This window comes from Carassius gibelio, chromosome B25, assembly GCF_023724105.1.
Source record: "Carassius gibelio isolate Cgi1373 ecotype wild population from Czech Republic chromosome B25, carGib1.2-hapl.c, whole genome shotgun sequence".
Taxonomy (NCBI): domain Eukaryota; kingdom Metazoa; phylum Chordata; class Actinopteri; order Cypriniformes; family Cyprinidae; genus Carassius; species Carassius gibelio.
In genome coordinates this window covers 9,108,712-9,135,522 of record NC_068420.1, presented here as the reverse complement: position 1 = coordinate 9,135,522, position 26,811 = coordinate 9,108,712, and the positions used below count along the sequence as shown (strand labels likewise).

Sequence of the window (26,811 nt, the reverse complement as noted above, 5' to 3'; positions counted from 1 at the left end):
AGGTTGTTGTCTGGTCAGAATAAAGGAAGTCTTCTAACAGGATGACAAAAAAGGTGAAATTAAACAATCACTGGCTGTTATATTAAGTAATTTGGCAGCTATAGACGGTAACTCTAGCTCATCTTGAACATGACGTCTTTCTATGAGATGAACAGGAAGTACACATGTTGAAATGTCATGTTGTTGGCGAATTCATCGCACACACATTCCCTTGAGTGACATGTTAATGAGGAACACCGCTGCTTAATTTTCAGCTATTGTACTCCATGTAACATTTCACAACTAAGGTTTGGATGAACTCCAAGCAGCCGCGCACACAGAGAGATGCTGCTCCCAAAACTATTCCATGTTTCTAAATAGCAAAGATTATTATTTATTTTTTACACAAATCTCATAATTACTACTATTGAACTCAATGTTGTTATGGTAAGACAAGAGCCTTATAACATTGTGTTCGCTACTGTGACTGAACTGGGCTTTATTGGTTCATTTATGCATTCAAAACAAAATTTTGCGACTAAATAATCCCATGTGCAGAAAATGAAGGAAATTATATTGTGAGTGACTGTAGACTATAAAAAGAGAAAAGAGTTGTTATAATAAGAGAAGTTTATGGGTGAACCTTGTGAAAGCTTATTTTGCTCCCAAACCAAAATTATTTTATAATCATCATTGGGAATTAAAACAATTATGAGTAGGACAAATTTTCAAATATTCATGTATTTACAATATCATAAAATTACAGTAATGCTAATCTAATAAGAATCAATGTTGCGAAGGATGGCAATTATAAGTAGAAAAAATGCAAACAATCATAATAGTCCAAGTTATTTTATTATATAGTAGTTATATAATAGTTACTAGTAAAAAGTTGCTAAAATATGTAAAATATTATATAAATAGTGCTGTCAAATCAGTTGATTGCATCCAAAATTCATCCAAAATGTTTAAATGTGTAAAATGTAAAAATAAATGTAAAATTGTATTGCATGTTTCTTAAGATATACATACATATACATTCACACACACACACACACTCACACTCTCTCTCTCTCTCTCTCACACACACACACACACACACACACACACACATATATATATATATATATATATATATATATATATATATATATATATATATATATATATATATATATATATATATATTATACTAATGTATTATACACACAATAATACAAATAACATATATTTTAATGAGATTCACAGTGATAAGCAGGAATCAGAAGAGAACAGGCACCAGTAATATAAAGCAGAGAATCTATGTGAGAAACTGTGTTCTGTTTTTCTCTGCTGGCCAAACACAGCTAGATCTGCCAAAAATATTCCATTCCCCACTTCAGATTCCCAAGCTGTGAAAAGTGAAAAAAAGCCACAGAGCTTCTCTCTAAGCTTCAAGTCGCAGCTGGTTTGAGCTCTACTTCACACAGGCATTATCAATATCAGCTCAGTGAACCATAATCTACAGGTGCTGTGTGATTTATGCAAGAAAGATGTGTGTTTTTGTATTTTGCACTGAAGGGGCTTGAATACCAATCACATGCACTGCTTCATATTCTGTTGCCAGAGGGACGGTGGCTACTGTATTGCATCAGAACGTATGGTGTCATTTCTGCCAGTGGAAGAAACTAAATCAAACTTTCAGTCGATAGAACACAGACAGCCACTAGCTGGAGTCAGCCCGGGGAACCCGAGAGACCTCCAACAATCATCTGTCTTTTCTAAAAGTCGATACGAAGCTACCCACAGAGGCAAATGTCTTGAGTTTCATGAGATGGTCCCACTTTGCGTATCATAACTTACAGGCTGTACATGGTTTCTCTACAGAAACAGGAAACTGGTAAATGAGAGAATAGGTCTGCTGTACAAAAGAAACACATCAGACAGTTTTTCAGACCAGAGGTGGGTAGAGTACCCAACAACTGCACTCAAGTAAAAGTACTTCTAGAAATATTTACTCAAGTAAAAGTAATAGTCTGAATAGTTACTTGAGCAAGAGTAAAAATAAAAAAAAACAGTAACAAAGTTCTCAAGTAGTTAGTTACTGTGGATCATATACTGCATATTTATAGTCTATTTTTATTCAGATATACAGTATTGATAAAAAAAAAAAAAAATATGTTAGGTAATTTATTTCAATGATGCAAATCAGAATTTTCATCAGCCTTTATGCTAGTCGTCAGTGTCACATAATCCTTTATCCATCATCTCTTTTTTATAAATCAGAAATCTCATTGAAGAATTGCAATAACATGTATCCATAGTCCACCAATCAGATGATGTTATGGAAACTACCCTCTAAAAATGATATATGATATCTTTTAAAAGTTTTTGTTGTTGTTTAAAGAAGTCTTTTATTTTCAACTTTTCATTTCATTTATTTCAGTTGTTGCAAATGTGAATTGTCAGCATCCATTACTTCTGGCTTTAGTGTTAAACGTCATTTCCTTCAGAAATATGTAATATATTCTAAAATATTTTAATATGCTGATTTGGGGCTCAAGAAACATTTTTGTTGTTATTGTTAAAAAAACAAAAACAAAAACAGTTGCTTAATATTGCTGCTTACTATATTTGTGGAAACCACTTGCTTTTTTTTTTTTTTTTTGCTAATAAAATAGAACTGAATAACTTACTGACCCCAAACGTTTAGTACATTTTCTTTTCATTTTCGTTCTTTTGTACTTGTAACTAGCAATTTCTGAAAAGGCAGAAAAATATTTGAAAGCAAATCCTACAAAAAAAAGTTAACTTCATAACTGAAGTTCAACTAAATGCTTTGTCTGTCTTACATGTAGTCTATATTACTGTATACGTGTGTGTGTGTGTGTATTAGTGCTTTCAATTTATTAAAAAATAACATTAATAAATCACAAATTTTTTCTGAAATTATTTGTGATTAATCCCACTTAACATTACTGTTTTTAAATATGCAGTTATATTGCAATAATTTCACATTCAATCTTCAAATTAATGTACAAACATAAATGCAGTATATTGTTTTATATATTTGTTTAATGCCATATTTTTTATTGCCAGGCCAGTATCACTGATACAAATTAATACTGGTTTCCCTATAAAGAAAATGTCACCCTAATATTTAACCATTGACTATAGCCATTTATTTTTACAATTTAGAGATATCAATTTTAACATTTATTAGACCTTAAAAATAATTTCTAATTTAAGTGAACTTAAAACAATCTTCAGATAAACCTAAATTTATTTAAATATTTAAATTTCAATATTTATAAATTAATCAATTTATTATTTAAATTTATGAAATAATAATAAATGTCATATTTAGCTACCAGTGCCCATCAGCAGAAATATAAAGAAATGTAATAGTTATCAAAAACTAAATTCTAAACTAAATACAGATGAATCCATAAAGCTTTAAAAGTAAAAAAAAAGATTTCCTCTTTTTTTCTTTTGTTCTTGATGAACAGACCTCACAGCTGCTGGTTATTAGAGCATTTACCTACTGTTGCGAGAGCTGCAGCTGTTGAACATGACGCAGATCTGACATGCATCATATTCTGATATTAACTCTCTTTACCTTTTCTGACCCACTTCAGGTCGGACCCACTTAATCTTTAATAATGAACTGACGAGTTGAATCGAGAGTGTTACATAAGGCAGACAGTGCCAGTGTTCTGACGATTTATGCTACCCGCTCAGATTGTCCTAGCTCCCATTAAACAGAAAGGTTGCACAAATCGATAGTGAAAAATGCTACCAATCAGATTTGTTCTACCAGCTTCTTATTCATGTGGTTTGAAGCTTTTTTTTTTTTTTAAAGCCTTTCCTACCCCAACCCTAAACCTACCCACCCATACCTACCCCTACTCTAAAAACAATGCAGATATATTTTTGAATAAAAGCTGCTCCAGGACAGTTTGGAAAACCATTTCAAATGTGACTCATACTGTATATAACATATTACATGCATGCAAAGTTTTAAGGCAGCTTTAAACGCCTTTTTGGTAACTTCATGACTTAACTGACTACGACATTGCATGCTCATAGTTTCTTTCACAATTTGATATAAAATGATACAGACTACAGCGCACACTGGCACCTCTGTGTGTGTATTTGAAGAGCTTGCGCTGCGAGAACAGTACCGTTTCCACACTCGTTTGACTCATGTCTGATGCTGAATTGAAGTTGGGGCACGTGTCTGAAACTGATACAAGAAAAAGTGACGGAAGTAGGAGTTATGAGGGCGTTGGCCAACCCTAGGCCTCACCCCTGCGTTAACGCCATTAAATAATTTCAACTTGTTAAACTGAAAAAAATGTATTGCCTCGAAAAGTTTGGAGACCCCTGCAATTTAATATTTGTGAAGTAATTCCGTTCTCCGTCCTCCCCGCCTTTGCAGGTAATCGAATGCATCACACAAGGACGTGTGCTGGAGAGGCCACGGGTTTGTCCCAAGGAAGTGTATGACATTATGCTGGGATGCTGGCAGAGGGAACCACAGCAGAGGTTGAACATCAAAGACATCCAGAAAATTCTTTATGCCTTGGGCAAAGCCACACCTGTCTACCTGGATATCCTGGGCTAGTGTTTGTTGGGAATATGTGTGGATGTCTGCGTCTATCCATCAGAGGAACGAACAACCTGGGATTTACCCAAAACAACACTGTCAGACACCTACAACATGGGGATGGACTTAAGTGCCTGCTACTCCTTTCGATACACTGGATAACAGTCTTTAAAAAGCACTTTTACATTTTGTTTACTTGCATATAAAGATGTACAGTTCTACTGCAAGAAGAGGAGTCTCATTTCTCTATTTCTTTAGTTTTTCTTTTCGTTTTGGTAAGAACAGCCTACTTCAAACTCTAAAAAAGGAATAATGGAAAATTCCCCCTAAAGTATTAAAAAAATATCTTTTTTTTCCATTTCTTGGCTGCTTGACAACTCTCCCAGTGGTTATTTGTTTCATAAATATATATATTTTTAATTTATTTTTCTTTCTCCAAGTGTGGATGTATGCCATGTTTCTTGCTAAGGGTATATCGCCTTTTGGATATGACTGCTCACCGTTGCCATGTCAGATGATTGGCAAGGACTTTTTTCAGAAAAAGCCTTACTGCGCTGTGATTGGCCGGATCTTCTCTTTGTCGCTACAGGGAGTATCCAACAGGGCTTTTAAATATTCTGAGGAGCTTTTTAGTGAATAGATGAACTTGAAGGAACCACCAATCAATACAGAGGAGTTTATTTAAAAAAAAAAAAAAGAAAGAAAAAAAAAGATTGTATATAATGTAAATTTCTGTGTCACAAGCGACAGTATGTTAACTTATTTCATTTCCTGATTAGATGATTTTAGTTCCTTGGTGTGCTGTTACGGTGAGTGAATTCTATAAATATTTTGATAATATTTTAATGTTTTTATTTTTCACATGTCCATAGAATGTATGCTGATATTTCTAAATGAGCTTCTTTATTTTATTTAATTTTTTTCCCCTCTTTGGGTCCAACCAAGAGCTAGAGAACGGTTAGCGTTTCGATGGTGGAACACACCGTAATGGGAAAGTCATGAGACGTAGCCTCGCTCCTTGTATTCCAGAGACCATTTGCTTTTTAAACGAATGTAACAGGAAAGGTAGATGTATTTCCCAAAGCAAGCTCATGCCCAGAAAATATTAATAGGCCTATTCCATTCATTAACACTCATTGCATTTATGATTATGCTTTTTGCAAACATATTATATTGTCCTTTCCTTTCCTTTGAGTAATAAAAGGTTAAGCTATCTGGAAGAACTAGCATGTGCAAAAAAACATTATATATATATAATTTTTATAATAATCCTTTCCTAGTTCAGTGACTTTTTTTTACTACTTTCCTCTAAAAAAAATATTGTAGCTGCTAATGGAGTCATCAAAATATAATAGAGTGTAATCCATAACAATGTTTTGGATTCTGTCAGGTAATACATATTATTTTCTCCCAATTGTTTTAGAAGACTGTATACACAATTGTGGGGTAACTTAATTGTGTATTCAAGATGGAGCTTTCCTAAGACTTAAGGGCTTCTTTTCAACATTCTTCATTTATTCTGAAGTGACATTTGGATTTTATTGTAATGTGCTCTCTCATTCACTCTCTCTTGCACAGTTTTGCTGGTTCATGCTTTTCATTCAAGATGATCTGTGGCTCAGTGTTTGTCTGATGATAAATCTGTAATCACTGCACATAGAGTACATCAGCCAAGTAAACTTTAGTTCAGCTTTGGCTGCAGATGTGTGCAAATGATTCTTGAGCATACAATCTGTGACATTTCAAAAATGAATCTTGAATTCTGCTTAACTCTCACACATATTAACAGCGGAACATTAATATGTATTTCATGAGTGCTCACGTTGACTCTCGCAACTTCATCCCACCCATTACCAAAAGTGAAACTTGTCAAAAACTTTCCTGCTTTTTCCACTTAAATTGGTGTTTGAGGCAACCTGCCCATCAGAGTTCATCAGAACAGATTTGCGCTTAACCATAATCTCACCCTTCGCATCAAGAAAAGTTCCTGACATAGAGGAAGTCACTTAAACATTTGTTGATCTTGTTGTGTGGTTTCTTTCTGCTTCCCACTGTGGCCAGATAATTCTCTCCACATCTATGACAAGGGGGAAATTGCAAAAGTCTTTCAATAAGACCGCCAGCGATGTGCTTACGTGTGATAAGATGCTTCTCATTTTGATTTTCTCGTTGGCTGCAGGGCCCTGCTGCAGATATTCACTGACTTCACAATTTTTCCCAAGCTTTCGTGCAGAAAAGTAACAGAGGAGATTTACCCTGGTATGGGTACCCAAATGCTTGCTCAAAATGTTTGAGGTTCATTTAAGTAAACATGTACACCTGCATCCCAAGACTTCATTTCAAGCGCAGTCCTCTTTACTGAATGTAATTTCTGCAAATCTTTCACTGATGTGGCATACCAGATTTTACATGTCAATTGTAGCACAGAGTGAGCATTCACGCTGAATTAGGTTCTAATTAGAAGGAAACAGACAAAATGTCAGTTTTGGCAATGACACCAATTCCCAGATTTCCTGTAAAGAGACAAGGCTTGGAGAATGCATGTGGGGATAATTTCCTGAATTATCATGAACAGGCTTTTATGTCTTTGGTCTTTGTTCAACCTCTTTTTCAGTGTGGGCAATTTTCGGTAAAAACCTTTCTTGCCCAATTATTTCTCTAATAAAATATTGGTTTATTCAAAAAAGTAAACATAACAATATATTCATCATTTGAACATTGTCTGGGCATTTTTTATGACCGTTTTTTGAAACAAGGATTATACCCTCATGCTTCTCAACATTTGTGTATGTTGCAACAAAATGTAACATTACTGCATTTAGTACTTGCATGTTTCCTAAAGGACTGTGGATTGTGGCTTACTGTTGTGAATCGGTCAGGGCAGCGATTACTGAAGATTATTTGAGTCATTGGGTACATAACTGTGACTAACAGGGTTGAAAGAATCAGACATTTGTCTGTGGTTTACTCTGTGAGCCCGATCGTTGCTCGACGACCTGTGAAAGGTGGATTATACAAACGTGGCAAGGAGAGGTGGGGTGGCTGTATCGTTATCGCCTGAAGCCGTCGGAGAACAGGCGTGAACTGAATTAGCAGTTTCTGTAAATGAAAGGACGTGAGCGTGAGAGCCACAGCTGGTTTGGAGAGGGGGATCAGATGAGAAAGAGTGGGACAGCAAGGTGACAGTAGGGCAGCTCCAGGGGTTGCCGTGACTCTAATGACTTCACCTTGCAGAAATGGGTGGAAATTACCAATGAAATGAGTTTTTGGCCCGGGCTTTTAGATATCCCTTAAATATGATGGCCAGTCTTTCGGTAATCCTCCCGAGGCAGAGAAGAGAGGTGTGCGGGGAAAAAGCAAGGGTTTGGAGAGATGAATCAGTGAAGGTCACACATTAACAGAGTGGATAGAAGTGCCACAGCGCTGTCTGTTGGCAGGCTAACCGAGTCGAGTTGAGCATTCAGAGCTGTGAGGCAAGCAGAATCTCCCTCTCTCGCTTACCGCCACTATGGCAGCGAATAAGCGCAGGGCGATTGATGAGAGGTTTAAGACCTTAATCATGAGGAGAAGAAGCGAGGCAGGAAGCTGGAACATTACATCTGGAATGAGCTCTCTTTCAGCACTTCATAACCGTGCAGAAGGGCTGCAGAAACCCAGCACTGTCATGCTTCGCTGCTGATCTCAGATCAGCCCTCTCCTCATCCATTTATCCTACCTTCTGTGGGGTTGATTTACTGCATGCAAGACTGCCTTACTGGGGCAAAGTGAAGAAGAACAACTATAATTGCCTAATCGCCTCCTAAAATGTTGCTATAATCAGATGCAGAGGCAAATCGTTTTAATACGTTACGTGTTAACTTTTTAACTTGAATTACTGCCTTTGATATATTCTGTTTTGAGCACTAAGATGCAATACTAATCCAAGCGTAGCTTCTTTAGAAACCAGTAACAACCCCATCAAATTACCCGACCAGCTTTTAGAACTCATTTAGCACCCTGACACTTGATGTGGCCACCTGGAGCAATAATCTCAAAGAGATGCAGTCACGCTGAATATCTTACTGATTGAATCTGTTATCCCAAAGTCGCTACAGATCTTCAGCTGTCACTGTGGCTCACATAAAAAAATATTATCCGTTTTTGCCTCCAGGATAAAACTAATTTTCATTGCCTTCAAAACATTTAATTAAAGATGCTTATCTGATTTGAAACCCCACTCCTAAATTACAAATGAGGCTACCAGAACAAGTCCTTATCTACCTCCAGTGCATTGCCACTTAAGTACTCTTAATGTACTCTGGAAAGAAGCAGTTCCAAACTTGCAGTCGATTCATGGCACGCTCTGCTGATGATATGAATAGCAATGGTAATGTTTTTATACATCTGAAGCAGCTACATCCCTGAGAAAGTGCTAGCTGCATTTTGGGAGCCTGACTCAGCACATGCTGCAGTTACTGTATACTCTGGGCACATGGACAAGCATGTGAATCTTGTTGCTTAGAACCTAAAGTGATCTATAGTTTAGGCCAACAGATCTCCTGAGCTGTGGGAAAAGCTGAAACTGCTTTCAAGGACAGTTGTGCATTTACCTCCGAAAGCATTGCCAATTGCAACTCTGGATTTCTTTAAAAGGGAGCTTAAAATTGACTGCGGCATTAAGACTTCAGATGGGGATGTCACCCCAGAGCAATCTCCTGCACTGTCAGCAGACTTTGACATCTAGATTAACCTTCCTGCTGTGAGCATGCTGACAGCTCTCATTGGGATGCAAGAAGCATCTCTGATCTTCTATTCCAAAGGTACTTTGGCCCCCTCTCTCCCTGTTTGAAAGGGAAAGTAGGAAGCATGAGCCAGCACATGCACACTAATCCAAGGAAGGTCCTTACGTGTGTCCGTGTGGGAAGGGATGTTATCGCCTTTGGAATGGAAATGTTGAACAAAAGGTGATCTTTCCCAGCCTTCCCCAAGTTTCCCAGTCCAGCAGCAAGCAAAAGATACACAAAAAGGCCTAGGTGGATATAGTAAGTCTCTTTCAAGTCTTTTTCAACAGAACAGTTTTATTTCCTAATAGAGACTACGGCCCTTTGTTCCACAGAAGAATGTGTGTCAATCACAACAAAAGGGAAGTGAGCTCCTTTGAGCTCTTGCACAGTCTCTAAAATGTATTATTCAACCTCTGGTCAACTGTGTGAGAAAGTTGTTTACCAAGGTGATTACTACAAAGTAGTTCCAACTTTGAGCGAAAAGTTATTTCACCTGTAATTGTTTTTTTTATTTTTTTTATTTACTTGTGCCAGCTAATGACTGTAACCTTGTTGGTCAAAGCTCAATATCTAAACAGCATGACGATTAGTCATCAACCCCTTTGTCGGCCAAATTTGTAAAATAAATTGCCAGTTGTCAACTCAATAAGGAGCCAATATGTCAGTTTTTCTTTTTATCAGAAGGCTTTTGAAATATCTTTGTTGCAGTATCCTTGCGTATAAGATTTTAAGTGCTGGGGAGAAAAAAAGTCTAAGCTACTCCCTGCCTTGCCAAGATCTTGTTGATGAAAACATCAGCTTAATCCAGGTTGGTTCTCTGATCAGCTAATTTAGCTGGACTGGGAGATCAGCTAAGACCAGCTACTCATCTTAGGAGTTATTTTTTACTACATGATTGTAATTCTGAAGGCACTGTTTATAACACTGCCATTACTTTAATTCATGGTTCCTACATCCCAACAATTATCTGTCGTTTCAGAGGCAAGCGAATGTGAGCCTGTGAGACACTCTGTGAGACCAATTGCTGAGAAACCACTTTAAATGTCTTCATTTGCAGCATGGCTTACAGTAGAACACCCCTGCAGTGTTAAGAGGGTGCTAGCAGGGACCTACCCATACAATAACCCAACTAAAAATAACCTTGCGAGGAGGTTTGATGGAGTGCGGTGGTGAGTTTGTGACTCATGCTGCCTATCTAGGCTCAGATCACAGCTCGTCTGCACTAGCTCTGCCACCCACAACACCATACGTTTAAGTCAGACTACTGCAAACTAGCCTCTCACTGCAGCAAACAAGAACATGTTTGAGTCACTGTTATAGTGCAACATCTGGCCTTTTAGTTTCAATGAAATCTATAACGATAGAGCTGACGTTATAGATCGCGACATGTTTAGTGCATTTAGTACATAGCCTTTGTTAACGCATTTCATGAGGTCAGAGCAAGATGTAAACAGGAAGGTGGTGAAATCTGTCACCTTGTGTTCTTTTATTGGTGCATGTAATGCTATTGCGATCATGCAAACAGTTATTTATTACTACATGAAAACCCTAGAGACTCACATTTTAGGCCATTGCTTTCAGAGGGTGTTTGATGACTGAACGACAGAAAAAGAAAAGAAGGTCAGAAATAATTAATTGCCCTTAGGTCACAGTAGAAGCAATGTAGGACACATATGCTTTATTAGCTGCAGCGGTGTTACAATCATCTAGCATGCCATTCAACACAGGGATGTTTTTAGAGATTAAATGCTTCTAGAAAAGGACAATTTTATAAGCCAAGCCTGTTTTTTTTTTTTTTTTTTTTTGTACAGTATTTTGACGAGTTGATGTAAGCATAGCTATATTCACAAAAGTGGGCATACATACTAAATAAATAGTAAACAAACCTATTTCTAATGTAATATTTGGATAAAGGTATTCGCTTAGGTATGTTTTGATCAGACTTGCTAGGCTAGTTTAGGATGCTATTTTTTGATGGGTTAAACTTAAATAGCTTACGGTTACAGTTTCTTGCTATGATCTTCCTCTTGCAAAGACACTCAGACAGGTTTTCTAAAATCTTATATTGAATAACTTCTGCTTTTTTACAAAAAAATAAAAAAGTTTCAAATTCATCATAATATGGAAAGGTAATGATACACCTTCATGGTGTCTTTCTTAAAAGCATCAGTCATTGGATATTTGACAGAGTTAGAATTTTTGGAAAATCCATATTTTATATATATATATATATATATATATATATATATATATATATATATATATATATATATATATATATATATTATTAATATATATTTTTTTCTTTTCTCAAACAAAGCCTGGATTAAAGAAGGAAAATTTAGATAAGATTATTGGTTTGCAAAATGGGGTCTGCAAAAAATATACATGTTTCAGATCGAACATCCGTCTATGCTTAATGGTAAATCTTGAAAAGCCATAGATAGATAGTCTATTTGGTATTTAAAGCCATAAGGAACTATGTTAGGAATCACACTAGGAGTATATGCACACACTTGTTCTATCTTCTATCTTGCCATCAGACCACTTAGCTTTAAAATATGTGAATCAGGCAAAAATGAGTGGGAAATTGTGTAGGTTTGGCATGGATATGCCATATACAGACAAACACTGCAGTAGAAGCATAGGAAATATTGTCGTCCCACTCTTGCAGTGCTAAATCCAATCGACGCTGCGAAAGCCACAGCAGGAGCTGACATTTCCAACCTTGTTTTAAAAACTAACCTCAGCTATATTAAAGTCTGCAGGCAACAGGATTCTCACCCCAACATTATGGCTCACCGTGTATTGTTTTGTCCATCTTTTCATCTCTCAAACATCCTGGCCCTCCAGGTAGTGGACTTGCACTTCAAAACTAGATATTCTGAGATAACGGCGCCATCTTATTTTATGCGGAAAACAGAAAGACTGGACAGGGATCTGGAATGCAGGGAGAGAAGCTAGAATCCTTATCACCTATGTGATTGGACTCTGTGTTTCCAGTAACCCATACTGGCAGAAGAGAAATATATTACCAGTAGGCTGTATTGCAGCAGCCTAAAATTCATGTCACATTTTTTTTGTGAAACGCTTTGTTCACTGATGCCTTTGGTATTGATGTCATATAATCAGTATATACTGTAAACGAGGGTAAGAGATTCATAAAACCATGTTAAAGCAAACTCATATTACACATTAGCAATATCTCTGTGTGTCACTATCATTGTTGGTATTCATCTTTCAACCTAATATATTTCTCTTCCTGTGAATTGTGTGTGGGAAAAATCCGTTGCAATATTAAACTATGGGAGACATTTAAGCTACACATCTGTACGCATCTGTTTATAGACTATATGTGGTCTTTTTCATCTGGGCTAACGCGAGAACAGCAGTCGGGCAATGTCGAGTTCAAATGTCTGAATATTTATGTGTGACGAGTGCAGATATTTTGTGTTTTCATTGCCATTAAGCTGTGTACGGTTTGAAAAATAATAACTTTGTGACACCCTCTGGCATCCACGGTAATGTATTTTCCATCGGAGAATTCTTAGCTGAAAGGCTGACTTTACTATTTCTCTTGAGTATTTCTATCATCTTGTCCGAACCCCTCGTTAGAATGATGAAGGGACGGGGTGTGAAAAAAAAAAATCTCACAGTTTCTCTATTTGTAACTCATCGTTAATCCACCTGTGTTCCGTTTACTGATCCATCTATACACTAAAAACAGTTGTAACTAACTATGTATCCTATGATGATTTATGTAGACTTATTCTATAAATAAAAAGAAAAAAATACACTTGCCTTGTGTGGTTTTAAATATATAAAAATATATATTTTATATACACACAAACACACTTTTTGAACAGACCTGCCTCCACTTTCACTGCTGTCACCAATTCTTGGTAGTATTTTTTACAATAATGTCACTTTTGAAGGTGTACAAAGCCTGAGTTACACCCCAAAGTCATCTGCGCAAACAGGGCACCTTTTCTGGCTCCTCAAACCCCTTTAGGTGCTTTGCCATCTGACCTTGAGAGAAATAACTGTCTCCTTATTCGCACAGCAGGCTGGAGAACATAATATAGCTACTGCTGCCATCACAGCCATATATTATGTGCACCCAAATCACTCTGCATCCACGACAACCTGTCTCCGGGGTGGAAAAGAGGAGGCAGTTAGAGCTTCCATACCTGCTGTGTGGCGATAACCTCTTTAGTCCATGACCTTTCCAGAAAACGCAGTGTAAAGCACAGTCCTCTTTTAACCCCTAAACAGTAGCGTTGTTCAGAGACGATAGCAAATTAGACCTTATTTGATGCCCCGGGAAACTCACAAGACTGCCAAATCTGTTTTTCATAATTATTTAAATGGTATTCATTGGAGCACTGCATAATCAAAGAAAAATTCACAGCCTTGTAAAGGCATCACCTTTCATCTCTGTGAACCAATAGCTCAAGCGAGCATTACTATTGCACTATTACTTTTCTAACCAACCAGACTTAGTTGCATAAAAAAAACAAGCATAAAAATTTGACTTAGGAGCATAAAAAAAAACAAGCATAAAAATCCCATGAATTTACACTAAAGGAAGCATAGCCCAAGCAAACAGATAGCAATGCACTAAAACATTGTTACAAATAAATACAACAGAGCAAAGTTACTAATAAAATAATGTCTAACAGTGATATTCAATAACACTGCATTGTTATAAATATAGATAAATGATAAATGAATGTATAATCTGTATAAATTAAATATGGATTCCTCCTTGTAAAGCTGTGTTTTGTTGTTTTATTAACATTAATGATACACCCACATAAAAACTGTTTTTTGATCACTTTCACAATCACTTTCCCCTCGGCCGCAAAGAATGTTTACTTGTTTATCATGGGTCACATAATATGCTGTCAGGTCACTAGCCTGATGTGGGCCACATGATCACTGGACTGATCTGGGCCACACTCCTCCTACCAACAATCGGCGCTCATAATGTTTGCCTGATCTGGTCCACGCTGTGCCATCATTGTGACACATGGCCCAGCTCTGGCTGAAAGGGTACATGCCATTGCCGACAGGAGGCCAGCAGTGCCAGCTTGAGGCCACATTTGGGTCAAGTCTGTTTATTATGTGGGCAGCAGCAGGTATTTATAGGCTACTGTCCCTTTAAGACTGAAAGACTGAAATCCAATGTAATGATACACATCCTATTTCTTTCCATTTATAATAATTTTACTTGTGTTATACCACCCACTTACAGTTTCCCCGATAATATTTCGACCACCTGGGTTGTCAGTTTGCAGAAAACACAGCATACTGCAGTCACGTAATAGAGCAAACAAACTGGATCAGAGATCACAGATTCTACCTGTGCTAAAAAGCCTCGGCATCCTTCTAAAAAGCTTTATGACCAAAAGCATATACGTTATACTGGCCACTTACAGTTTACTCAATGTTTCGATGGCCTGGGTTGCCAGTTTGCAGAAAAACACAGAATACATGCAGTCATGGCGGTGAGCAAACGGGATCAGAGATCGCAGATTCTACCCAAGATAAAAAGCCTCAGTATCTATCTACAAATCTCTATGACCATAGGCAAATTAAAACGCAGATAAATTTCACTGATTGGTTTACAGTATAAGGTTTGTCGTCTTACAGTGTCAGTTGCGTTCATTCGTGTTGAGCGTCCTCAATCGGAGAACATGTGTGAGCACTGATTCTGAGGAGCAGGGGCTGAAGAAACAATATTTGGAATTTAGACTGTATTATACTTTTCAACCACTACCTGTCATGTTATTTCAATTCATTATGTGTCCATTCAAGAGCAAAGAGACAAGAGAGAATTTTCTGGGCTTTAAATAACCTTTTTTTTGTTCAAATAAATTCAATTCAGACTTTAAAATCAAAGTTATTTTTAAGCAACTTCTTCCCAATATAAATATTCTTCCCAACAAAAACATTATAATTTGTAAAACACAAATACACTGGGTGACAAAACATTTAGGTTGGATGATTGTAGTTAAAAAAAGTAAATAAAAAAAAATATACAGCTTAAGTCCTATTCAATTTACCCCCCCCCCCCCCCATAAGAGACACTTAAAGGTGGAATCCCTCCCATTTTCCAAAACGAAATTCTGAACCCGATTTGGCATTCTGTTAAAACAATAGTTACATAACATTACAAAATTTACTGTAAAAATATAACAAAAATATAAAAAAATAAAAAAGGCAACATGTATAGTATTACTTTATCTAAAAAAAAGGTTAATGATGAACAGCGAGCTTAAACATAAAGCTTGAAGCATCAGAATTGGTATCGACCTATCACCATGATAAGAAATCGGTACTCATTATTGGCTAGAAAACCTTAGCAATGCCTTGGCAAAGACTCAGAACACATGAAACTAGCAACACAATAAAACCTCAAAACACTTCAGCATTATATGCTGCATATATTTTCAACAGACAGCCTCTACTTATGTATTCATCAAAAACCTCTGAATATGGCACTGAAAAAGGCCCACACACTGTGTATATAAGGTGCTTCATGTGATAATTGTACCTCAAAGATGCAAAAAATTATATGGTTGAGTGTTACTAATTGTAATTTCATGTTTATGCATTGCAGATCCAAAAAGAGAATAAAGAAACCAGGACAGTATCTACCATGATTCAGCACTGCTTCAGCATAAGGGCAGCCATATTCTCTTGAATCTCTTCCCAGGGTTCATCATTCTCTTTCAGAGTTCTGTGTTTAAGTTTCACTGCAGAAAGGGGAACAAAAGGCAATACAAAGAGTCAGAAACATTCGGCCATTTTTTGAAACACACGCTCTTTCAAATGAATCATCTCAAATATGCTACCTGTCAAATCTTGATTGGTTCCTCGTTAACGAGGTCGCCCTTCCCGTCTTTGATTCAGGGCGTTAAGGGGTGATTGATAGCTGTAAATCTTTTTCTGAGGATCTCCTGCCATCGTCCTGACCCAGCATAAAAGTGAGAGACAGCACTTTATTAGATCCTTAATTTACATGCAGGCCGCAGAGCACTTCGTCTTTAATTAAGACAATGTGAGACCGTCTTGAGGAATGAACATGACACGTCTCTCATGCTGAACACCAGGCGATTAAAGATAAGATAAAGTCGACCTGCCAGTCTAAATCCATAATGACCCCGTTCTTCACTTTCACCTCTTGGATGCCTTCTAAGGTGGGAAAGAGAACTTTTGTGGAGCGTCTTTGTAAAGCTTTGCATAGTAGGCAAGTAAACGAAAAGTCAAACACATTGCAATTCTGTTTGGTGGAACTAGTGGTAAATAAATTCACCTTAAACATCTCACAGGCCTTTATACAGTGTTGCTAATCAGAAACGTTCATTTTGCATTCCATTTATCTTTGGTTTTGTATTATTTTGTTTGCTAGTTTTTCAATTTAGTTTTCATTCACAGCAACTTCTTCTGATTCCCAATAAGACTTAAGTTAATACATCTCACCATGGAACTCCCAGTGCAATGGCAGGCAACCGCGAATCAACCTGCGTCTGTGCAACCTACAGATCAGACATTATAAACACCATGCAAGTCAGACTGGTAATGAATTATGCAGAAAGGGTGAGTTGACAAGCCTTTGAAGGTTGTAAAGAAGGGTGAAAGGCGGCATGCTTTTGGATGCACACTGCACAATGGAGACAGAGGTGTTGCACACAAGCGACAGGGGATGTGTGCCAAGCATCAATGATGGTTTAATTTAACACAATATACCCTACCCCCAATGATTATTGCCTTATTACATCTATTACCACAGGACATAATAGTTTTTGTTTATAATATGTGTGGGAATCATTAAAAGGGTAATTTGCATCACTCCTTGTTGATATCCAAGTCAACAGGCAAAAAAAAAAAATTCTGTCACTAAGTCCGCCTCTTGTCATTGCATATCATTTTATCTTGTAACCTATGATTTTGGTTCTTCCAATGAATGCAAAAGGATATGATTAGGAACTGAAATGTTCAAATTGTAAAAAAAAAAAAATTCCGGGATAGTTCACCCACAAAAAAAAAAAAAAAAAAAAAAAAAAAAAACAATTGAAGTGATTTTATTTTTTCAATGTCCTGGCTCTTCTACGCTTTACAATGGCAGTGAATGGCTGTTGTCTTGTCACACACACACACATACAGTTTTGTAAATTTTTGAAAAGTAAAAAAAAAAAAAAAAATGAAAAAAACTTCAGAAACTATTTGCATGAAAAAAATATATATAATTATAGTATCATCGTATTTCATTCCGAAAAGGTTGCTGACCCCTAATCTCAGCAATGATCTTGAGAAATTGGAGGCACCTGAGCTAAATTTCAAGTGTTGTTTCTCATGAAAATGTGATATTTCATTTTTTTTTTACAAACATTTCTCAAATGATGTTTTCACTTTGTCATTATGAGGTAGAGTGCAGAATAATGAGATACAAATGAATTTAAACAATTGTAGTATCAGGCTGCAACATAACTAAATGGAATACTCTGAATACTTTCTTAATGCACTGTACATCTAGCATGGCTTGAGGGTGAGTAAATCATGGGGTAATTTTCATTTTTGGGTGAACTATCCTTTTAATGTTAATGTGGACACACCAAATAATCTTGCCCTCCAGTGAAAACCGGATTAGTTCCATTTGTAAACCATTCAGAGATTTGACTCAAAAGAATGATTCATTCATGAATCTGGGATTTCTGATGGTAAGTAAATGAATATTTCTGAACAATTTCTTTCATACACATTCCTGGAGTTCTGAAATACATGAATCTGGAGGATTCCCTTATAAAACAGGCCATTCGTGAGTCGTGACACATTTCTTACGGCCTAGATGTAACAAAAGCCTGTAAATGTTTTTCATCCTTTCCATCCCTCCTCATTTATGAAATGCCAGTATCAAAGCATTCAAATAACAGTACACTGATGCCTGTTAAGTAAGTAAAGAGGCTATTTTTCAAGAATTAAATTATATATTAAGTTGGCCAGGGCAATTCCTAATGCTCCCTTTCTTGACGAAACAGCAGCTGCTTTATGATTTATTAAAAACGCATAACCTAAGTCCCATTAACATTTCAGAAAGTGAGCTATTTTCTACACTCCTTTAATGTACCTTTTAATGCACCACATTTATCCATGGGAGTAGCAGGTGCTGCCGGAGATCAGGCACATCATGAGGTCCACACATCTGCTGCCACTATGAGACCGGGCTGCTAGAAACGTGTCCGAGTTGCTGGATATTCCTCTTGGGCATGAAGTCTGCAATCTCCTTTGGGAGCATAATAAGTGTTATGGGATAGAACGGCGGCCCAGGTTCAGTCAAGCTATAATGAAAATCTAAAATTCCATGTCTGTGAAAGTATAATAGTATTGACACATTTTCTTTTCCGTGTGGTTTTAGCTCATTGCCATTTCTTGAAATTAATCTAGCATGGAGAATGGACTTTAATTGAATAGAGGCTACTGTGTTGCTTAGGTTGCACTGCAGTTTTGGACTGATCTAAGCTCTTGTGCTGTTAAATCTGGCATTATTCTTTTGTGTTACAAACAGCACGCTTAACCACATGAAATCTATAGGCTTTTTCGATTGGCTGAAAATGGAACATGAGTAGATTGTCAACAAAAAGTGCAAGTGTATCAAAACCACTTGTACTTATTTATGGGGGAAACATTTCTGAATTGCAAAAAAAAAAAAAAAAAAAAAGATTTTGAATGTGTTAGGTCAATAATTGGATTCTGTGTAATCAGGTTTCGTCTGGTGTGTATTTCAACCTTACAAGTGCCATGACCTACTTCTGTATTGATTGACTTCCCATACAGCAAGTGAATATTAATTACAGATGTAACACAGAACCTCATAATAATGTTTGACTCATTCAAGTGGTCAGTTAGCTTCTCTAATGAGGGATGCAATGGCATTATCACAGTGTATTGATCAAACAGTGGTCTCACCAATAACACAGTTTCTGGTTTCATCTCCAAACAGCCCATGGTCTTCAACCATTTATTGTTACTTGACAGCAGGATTGCATCCCACACCTATATGGAGTGTATAACTGTGACCACTTACTCAGTGCTGTTGTGTTGCTAAGTTGTCTTGTGTTTCACAAGTGAGAGCATCTTCTCCTTATCCGAAGCGACGAGAAAGAGAGACACTAGAGTTCCCCAGAGGGAGACAGTGGGCTCGTCTGATTGCCATGATCAATATGGGCCCTCCTCGCTTTTATATAAGGAAAACAATACAGTGGCACCATAATGCATCTGGTTATGGCCCCCCGGCATACGCTTAGGGAGGCTGCCATTTCTCATCCACTATAAAGCAGTACCTTTTCAGCACATCCCCTGAGGGGCCATGGCACACGCTATCAATGGGAAAACAAAGCACTTTTCACTGTTAGTGATGGTGCAGTCAAACCTGCACTAAGGATTTCCAAGAAGCTGGGGCACTTAATGGAAACTTATGCAATATGCCACATTAAGATATTCAGCACTTTTATCCCCCCCTCGATTTAAGTATATAAGTATATATATATATATATATTTTTTTTTTGCTTTTTGAAGAATTTATTTAACTAACTTATTTTACATGTGGATTGAAGTGTGTGTGTGTACTCTTGTTTTTGTGACATATCAGGACACAACTCTGTATAATGACATGGGTATGACACAGGTATTACAAGGAGAGGGTGACTTATGAGGACACATAACCCATGTCCCCATTTTTCAAAACGTTTATAAATCATGCAGAATGAGTTTTTTTTGAGAAAGTAAAAATGGACAAAGTTTCCTGTGAGGGTTAGGGTTAGGGTTAGGTGTAGGGTTGGTGTAGGGCCATAGAATATACAGTTTGTATAGTATAAAAATCATTACACCTATGGGATGTCCCCACATTTCACAAAAACAAACGTGTGTGTGTGTTTTAGCATATTTTGCAGACAGTCATGATGAGATAAATGCTAGATTAACCAAACAGAAATGCAAACATAACATAAAATAAATGTGTAAATGTTTTTACTCACCTTGTTTACTAAGCCAAACGTATGCCCCCAACGTATTCTATTGGATGAGCCAGTGTCGCTTTTTTACCAATCAGGACACTCAAAAAAGACAGAACAATGTTTAGATTGTGCCACAAAACTACAATATTTATACTTTTTTAAGGGAAATTACTCACAAATTAAAATACAACCTGTGATCATCTTCCATGTTGACTCAGTATTTAAAATCAAAGCTATTGAGTTCCTAGAGGTTAATGAGACATTGTTTAGATAATTACGAATTATGTGTTTAGCTCCAGTATTTTTCGTGGAGTAACAGGGTGGCATCACAGGAATGCAAGTGCAATGCAAGTGTGATATAAGACGCAAACCACCCTTCATTCCATTAAATTACATTCCCGGAGGCCACTTCAAATGGCATAAATCTAATAACAGGATTCTAGTGAGGTGCATCATGGGTAATATATATATATATATATATAAACACCACTTTACAGCACAGAAGGGCAGATAGAGAGAGGAAACTCAAAGCTCAGCTACATAATGTAGCAGGAAAACATGGTTGATAGCAGATTTGAAATGTGATTAAAATTTGCATACAATGGTAAAACTCCTGCTCCCAAAATATGTTTACTCTTCATTTCTCATCTCTAACTCCAGTTAAGGTTGCTTACTTGTCCCTGCACAGCACGTCTGCAAGACTGTAAGACAATATCCTCTCACCCACAGAAACAAAAAAAGAATGGAAAATGACTATTCTTGAGGTCCCTTATAGGTTTACACCCACAACATCTATATGCTATAGTCACTCCACCAAACCAGCAGCTTGCCTGAAACAACTCTGAAGACTGAATATTGGTGGCTTCAGACCAGACCTCTCATCTCGGATCTCTGCTTTTGATCTGGATATCTCTTGATATGTCACAAGTGCATGTCGGCTTCACTCCGGTATGACCTCATCAGACAGCAGAGTCCTCTGCTCTCCTCCACCCCTATTAGCTGGGATGGTTGAAGAGGTTCCTCGGTAGTTATTTTTGAAGCGCTCTCAGAAATCTCGAGATGTTGCTGTGTCCGGTTTCATTGCTGGAATGGACAATGAATCTGGCGAGAGTGAGATGATGTAAAGAAAACTCATAAGAGGTCAGGCTTGGTGGCCTCATTGCCCAGATTATCGACAATTCAATGGAACCATGGCAGCAGCTTGTTAAACTCATGTCCTTTGGCAAAGAGAACAAGATTGTGTTTTATCCCCAAGAGGACATCTGCGGTTTCAAACTCTCTACATTGTTAATCCTTATTAATCTTCAGTTAGAAACATTTGCACTAGGTACAATATGGGTTCATATTACTCTAATGCTGTTTGTATGTTTCATCAAGATTGAACAGGTGTGGAGGACTCGTTCCTCGTATGTTTGGCTTGTCTCCAGCAATACAATACACCTTCCAGCAGAAACAAAACTATAAAGTTGGAGTGATTTGTAGCTGCTGATGGTGCAAAATAGCAAATATCTGACATTTTCCCATAAAAGAAACTGAACTTTTTAATCCTTGCCTGTATTGGCTTGCTGTTTACGCTCCTCTAGTGGTTGATGCCTCACACCTGAGTACACAGGTCTTTAATTAAGACTCTTAGCAAGACTTTCACACTGCTCTCTGTCCTCTATACCCTGGCGCCACAAGTGAGCCTAACGAACTAGCAGCTTTTTTAACATAAAAAAGAACACTTACTTACAATTCCAACTCAGAAAGAAGATTTGGGAAAAATAATCAAGATTAATGGTCAAAGAGATGCACAGCATGACCATCACGTTAATCCATGATACAAATAATTTGCTTCCTCGGACTGGTTTCCCAAACCCCAGAGTACAAGAGCCAGACTGAGATTCCTTATGAGACCTTTTAACCTTTTTGTTCCTCACAAACCACAGCTCGTTCACAGAACGACAGAGAAATTGTCTTTTACAGATGTAGATATGCCAAAATGATGCTAAGATGACTTGTGAGCAACTAATCATTTATAAGCATTACTCCATATTATGTATGTAACCCACACATTTTGCTATCATGTCATGTTATGTATGTCTTTTGAATAACAATTTAATATTTTATAGGTTTATATTCATTTTGGGTATGTATGAGTTTGAAAGTAATGCTTTAAACTTTTCTATCAATCAATACTTTGTAAAATGTATTCTATTCTTGTTATAGAAATCATGTCCAAGTTATACTCTGCAAGAGTGGGAAAAATTCAGATCATGTGACTGATAAGATAGCATGTTGATTTATGTATTGGGAGGAGAAATATAGCAACACCCCAAGCTAAGACAATGTCTAAATGGTCAAAACTGTGTCCAACAGCCATGTTAAAATACTCAGGACACCATCAAATTATGCTTTATGCCTTTTTGGCTTTTTTTGCCACTGCATTTTGACGCTGCTGTTTAGCACTCTTAGAGCGTGCTCTGGCTTACACACCAACTGCTCCACTAAAACCATAAGGATAAACACCATCTAGTCTTGTCACTCTTCTTGCTGGCTTCCACTTTAATTTTTTTTTTTTTTTCTGTTAACAGTTTTTTGTTCTGAGATAAGTTTTGCCGCAACGCCATGTCTCAAAGTTCGATCTCTAATGTCCTTATAAAACTTCAACCAGCCCACAACTCTGCAACTTCAGCTAATGCCCAATATATCACTACCAATACCTACTGAACTTCTGGCCAATCAGCAACCTTGGGCAACCCCTGATGACACAAAAAGGGAATCTGTTAGCACAAAGGCAATGCAAGTACAACCTATAGATTCTAGCTGAATTGGTGCATTTAATATAAAGTTTATATGCTCATTGAGAGACTCAATGTGAGGGTTAACTAAATGATTTATTAGTTGTTCAGGTCTATGCAATTGCATATAATACTATAAACTTAGGATTTAATATTTTCACTCTTCTAAACTCATTCTTTTCTCACTTTCTCTCTTTCTGCAACTTGTGCGAATGGATAAATGTGTGTGTTTATGTGTTAGATTAGTTTATATGTCTAAGATTTATTTAATAAAGCCTTATTTATACTGAAAAGAGAAGTATTTAGTGTTTTGTGCTTACAAGTTAATGTTAAACTGATGTTCTTGTTACTGTGCGAATAAATAGTGTTTTCACTATATTTTGGATATTAATATCCATGCAGAGTTGATGTTGTACTGCTCGTTCAATTAATCGCTGACCAACTCAGTGACCAGCCGTACAAAAAAGGGTTTCATGAATTATTCCCTTTGAGCTAAATTGACCTGGTTCCCATAATTGACTTTATATTTTACATTTATTTAGGAGTAAAATTATTCGCAAAAAACTTGCTTGAAAATGCTTTTTCACTATCTGAAAATATCAAAAAACATTGCAAATCTTCTAATGCTAGTCAATAGTGTCGGCTACACAAAATATGCATCACATAATAGGACTTTGTCAGTTACAGTATGCATGATGATCAGATTTGTTGGTCTTCGAGTTGTTGATTTTATAAAAGTGCATTAAAAAATAAAAACTTTCATTGGATGTACAATTATATTTTTTATATCATGAATTTATTTGTATTTGCTAGTATAAAATGAGCTCACTATGGAGCCTTGAGAGCATGTGACAACGTGCTAATGACTAATTTACTAAATATAAATGTGAAGCACAAATTTAAATTTTATTGGTTGAAGTGGGCGTGAGTTTTGCATATTTGCAATATTTGTATTTTTAAGACAACAAATCGTAACTCTCAACATGCAGGTGTTGCAGAAACAAAAATATTTATATTGCTGTTCATGGAAGGGGAACAACTGGGAATAGAACTGATCTTGTTGCTTTCTTCAACAAAATCCTTAATTCACCTCACTACACTCTAACATGTGAAATGTTTCATGAGATTTTACTGAAGATTTCAGCCAAGGACATGGAATAAATGTAAAGCTCACAGTTCTTGAAGTGCAATGTCTTAATGAAATGGTAAGATATGTCTATTCATCAAAACATATGAGGCAGAGTTTTAACATCATTCATCTTGTATGTATGAGAAGTGATTTTAAATAATGGATTAAAACACTTCAAAACAGTGATAATTTTCTTGCTTCAGATTCAGAGTAAGTTATTTGTCCATTTTTCCATTCGTAAAAGATAACAACCAATTTCTAAAACAGGCCATTCATGTTTCATTATTCATTTAATCATAATCTTCTTTCCTTTGTTTGGTTCTTTCATTCTCTCCTTCATTCAATCATTCATTCCACCTTCCTGTGTATCCATCCTGTCTTCCTACTTTCATACTTTCTTGTGTTCTTTTTTCCTTCCCTCCTTCAAACTCAATCTGTTTTTGTTCATCTTACCTTCTTTTCAATTTGTCCTTCCTGTGGGGGATGAAGGTGCTGGAGATCCTGGACTTTTGGGGGTTCACCAGTTACCTACAGCATCGATGTCGGTGGGATGACTCAGCCACACCTGTCTCTCTCGGTGAGATGGCCAACTCTAGACTGGGGTCTACAGACAGTAGGACCGCCAGCCCAGCACCACTGCACAATATGACCGCCAGCCCAGCGCCACTGCCCAAGATTCCTTGGACCCTCCAGAGTCAGGGCAAGTCACCGTTGACCCTCCAGAGTCAGGTCAAGTCACTGTTGACACTCCAGGGTCAGGTCAAGTCACTCTTGACACTCCAGGGTCCGGTCAAGTCACCGTTGACACTCCAGGGTCAGGTCAAGTCACCGTTAACACTCCAGAGTCAGGTCAAGTCACCGTTGACACTCCAGAGTCAGGTCAAGTCACCGTTGACACTCATGAGTTAAGCACTACCACAGTTAGACCTCAGGAGTCAAGTCAAGTCACTGGTGATCTTGAAGGACAGAGTCAAGTCTTCAAGTTCTTTATGGGCAAATTCAAGTCACCATTGATCTTCATGTATAAAGGCAAGTCACCAGAGATCTTCATGGACAAAGTCAAGTCACCAATGATCTTCATGAGCAGAGTCAAGTCACCAATGATCTTCATTGGCAATGTCAAGTCACCAGTGTTCTTCATGGGCAAGGTCAAGTCACAGACTTTCTTCATGGGCAAAGGCAAGTCCCCATTGATATTCATTGGCAGAGTCAGGTCACCAATGATCTTCATGAGGAGAGATAAGTCACCATTAATCTTCCTGAATCCAGTCTAAACTCTCTCTCACTCTAAACTGCGGAATAACCAGAGCTTCTCCAGGTCTCTGCTGAATTACCAAAGCCTCTCCACGTCTCTGTTGAACTACCAGAGCCTCCCCACGTCTCAGCCGAACTCTCTGAGCGCTCGACTGATCCTGTCGTGGCCACAGAGGCCACCCTTAACCTTGTTCATGTTCTCGGTTTCAGACTTGCCTATCCAGACTTGCTCTCATGTATTATCGATCCCACTTTGGTGGTCCTCGGTGCTGCCCTGGTGGGCTCCTGTCGCAACAACACAGCTGTGGTGGTCCCTGGATTACTGCCCTGTCAGTTTGGCCTGGGGCCACTGAACTTTTTGTCCTTCCTGGACTTGTGTTTTGTTGTTGTTTTTGTTTTGTTTAGTTTTTTCCCCTTTTTATTTTCTCTCTGGTGGTGTTTCTCGGTGCCGCCCTGGTGGGCTCCTGACGCGACCACACGGCTGTGGTGGTCTTCTGCGCCGCCCTGGTGGGCTTCTGTTTCGACCGCACGGATATAGTGGTCTTCTGCGCCGCCCTGGTGGGTTTCTGACTCAACCGCATGGCTCCAGTTCCACCTTGCTTCACCCTGGATTACTGCCCTGTCGGTTTGGCCCGGGGCCACTGAACTTTCTGTCCTTCCTGGACTAGTGTTTTGTTGTTTTGTTTTGTTTTTTTGCCCTCTTCTCTCTGTTTCCCTCTATGGACCTGGTCCTACGTCCCTCCCCATGATCCTCCGCCGGTCCACTTCCCTCCTGGGCTCCCTGTTTTTGTTTTGCAGTTCTTGTCTCTGTTTCCCCATTTTTACCTGGCCCTCCGTCCCTCCCCCTGGTCCTCCGCCACTCCACCTCCCTCCTGGTCTCTGTGTTCCTTGGTCTCTTCTTGGTTTCGGGTGGAGCATCTGGTAGCTGCTCCGTGGAGGAGCGGGTAATGTCACGCTGTCTGGTCTCTGTTTCCCTGGGTGTCCACTAGTGGTCTCACTTCCCCATAGGCACCACACCGTAGGCACTACAATTCCTACTAGCCTTGTCCCTTCATCACAGTAATTGCACTCCTGTTAATTCCACTGAGGAGTATTCACTTGTTAGTCATTATCCTCCCTATATTAACCAGTCCTTTTCTGTTTGTCGTCTTGGAGTCCTTACTTTCCATCACCTAGTTTCCTCACGTTTTTTAGTCTTTGAGTTCCTGATCTTGGTCTTGTTTGTTTGTTTGTTTCTGTTTGGATTGATGTTCTGTTACGACCCCGGCTTGTTTTTGACTGATTTGGATTACCCCAATAA

At 37.8% G+C, this 26,811-nt stretch overlaps 1 protein-coding gene across 4 annotated transcripts in view; it reads left to right on the top strand.

The window, feature by feature from the left end:
• The window catches only part of LOC128014143 (NT-3 growth factor receptor), a 238,740-nt gene extending 227,191 nt beyond the window's left edge, over positions 1 to 11,549 (top strand). For all 4 annotated transcript variants that reach the window (XM_052597476.1, XM_052597475.1, XM_052597474.1 and 1 more), the window contains one exon: positions 4,400 to 11,549. In XM_052597476.1, coding sequence (XP_052453436.1) covers positions 4,400 to 4,585 — 186 coding nt within the window. In that variant the 3' untranslated portion in view covers positions 4,586 to 11,549. The remainder of the gene's footprint in view (positions 1 to 4,399) is intronic.
• The last annotated feature ends 15,262 nt before the right edge of the window (positions 11,550 to 26,811 follow it).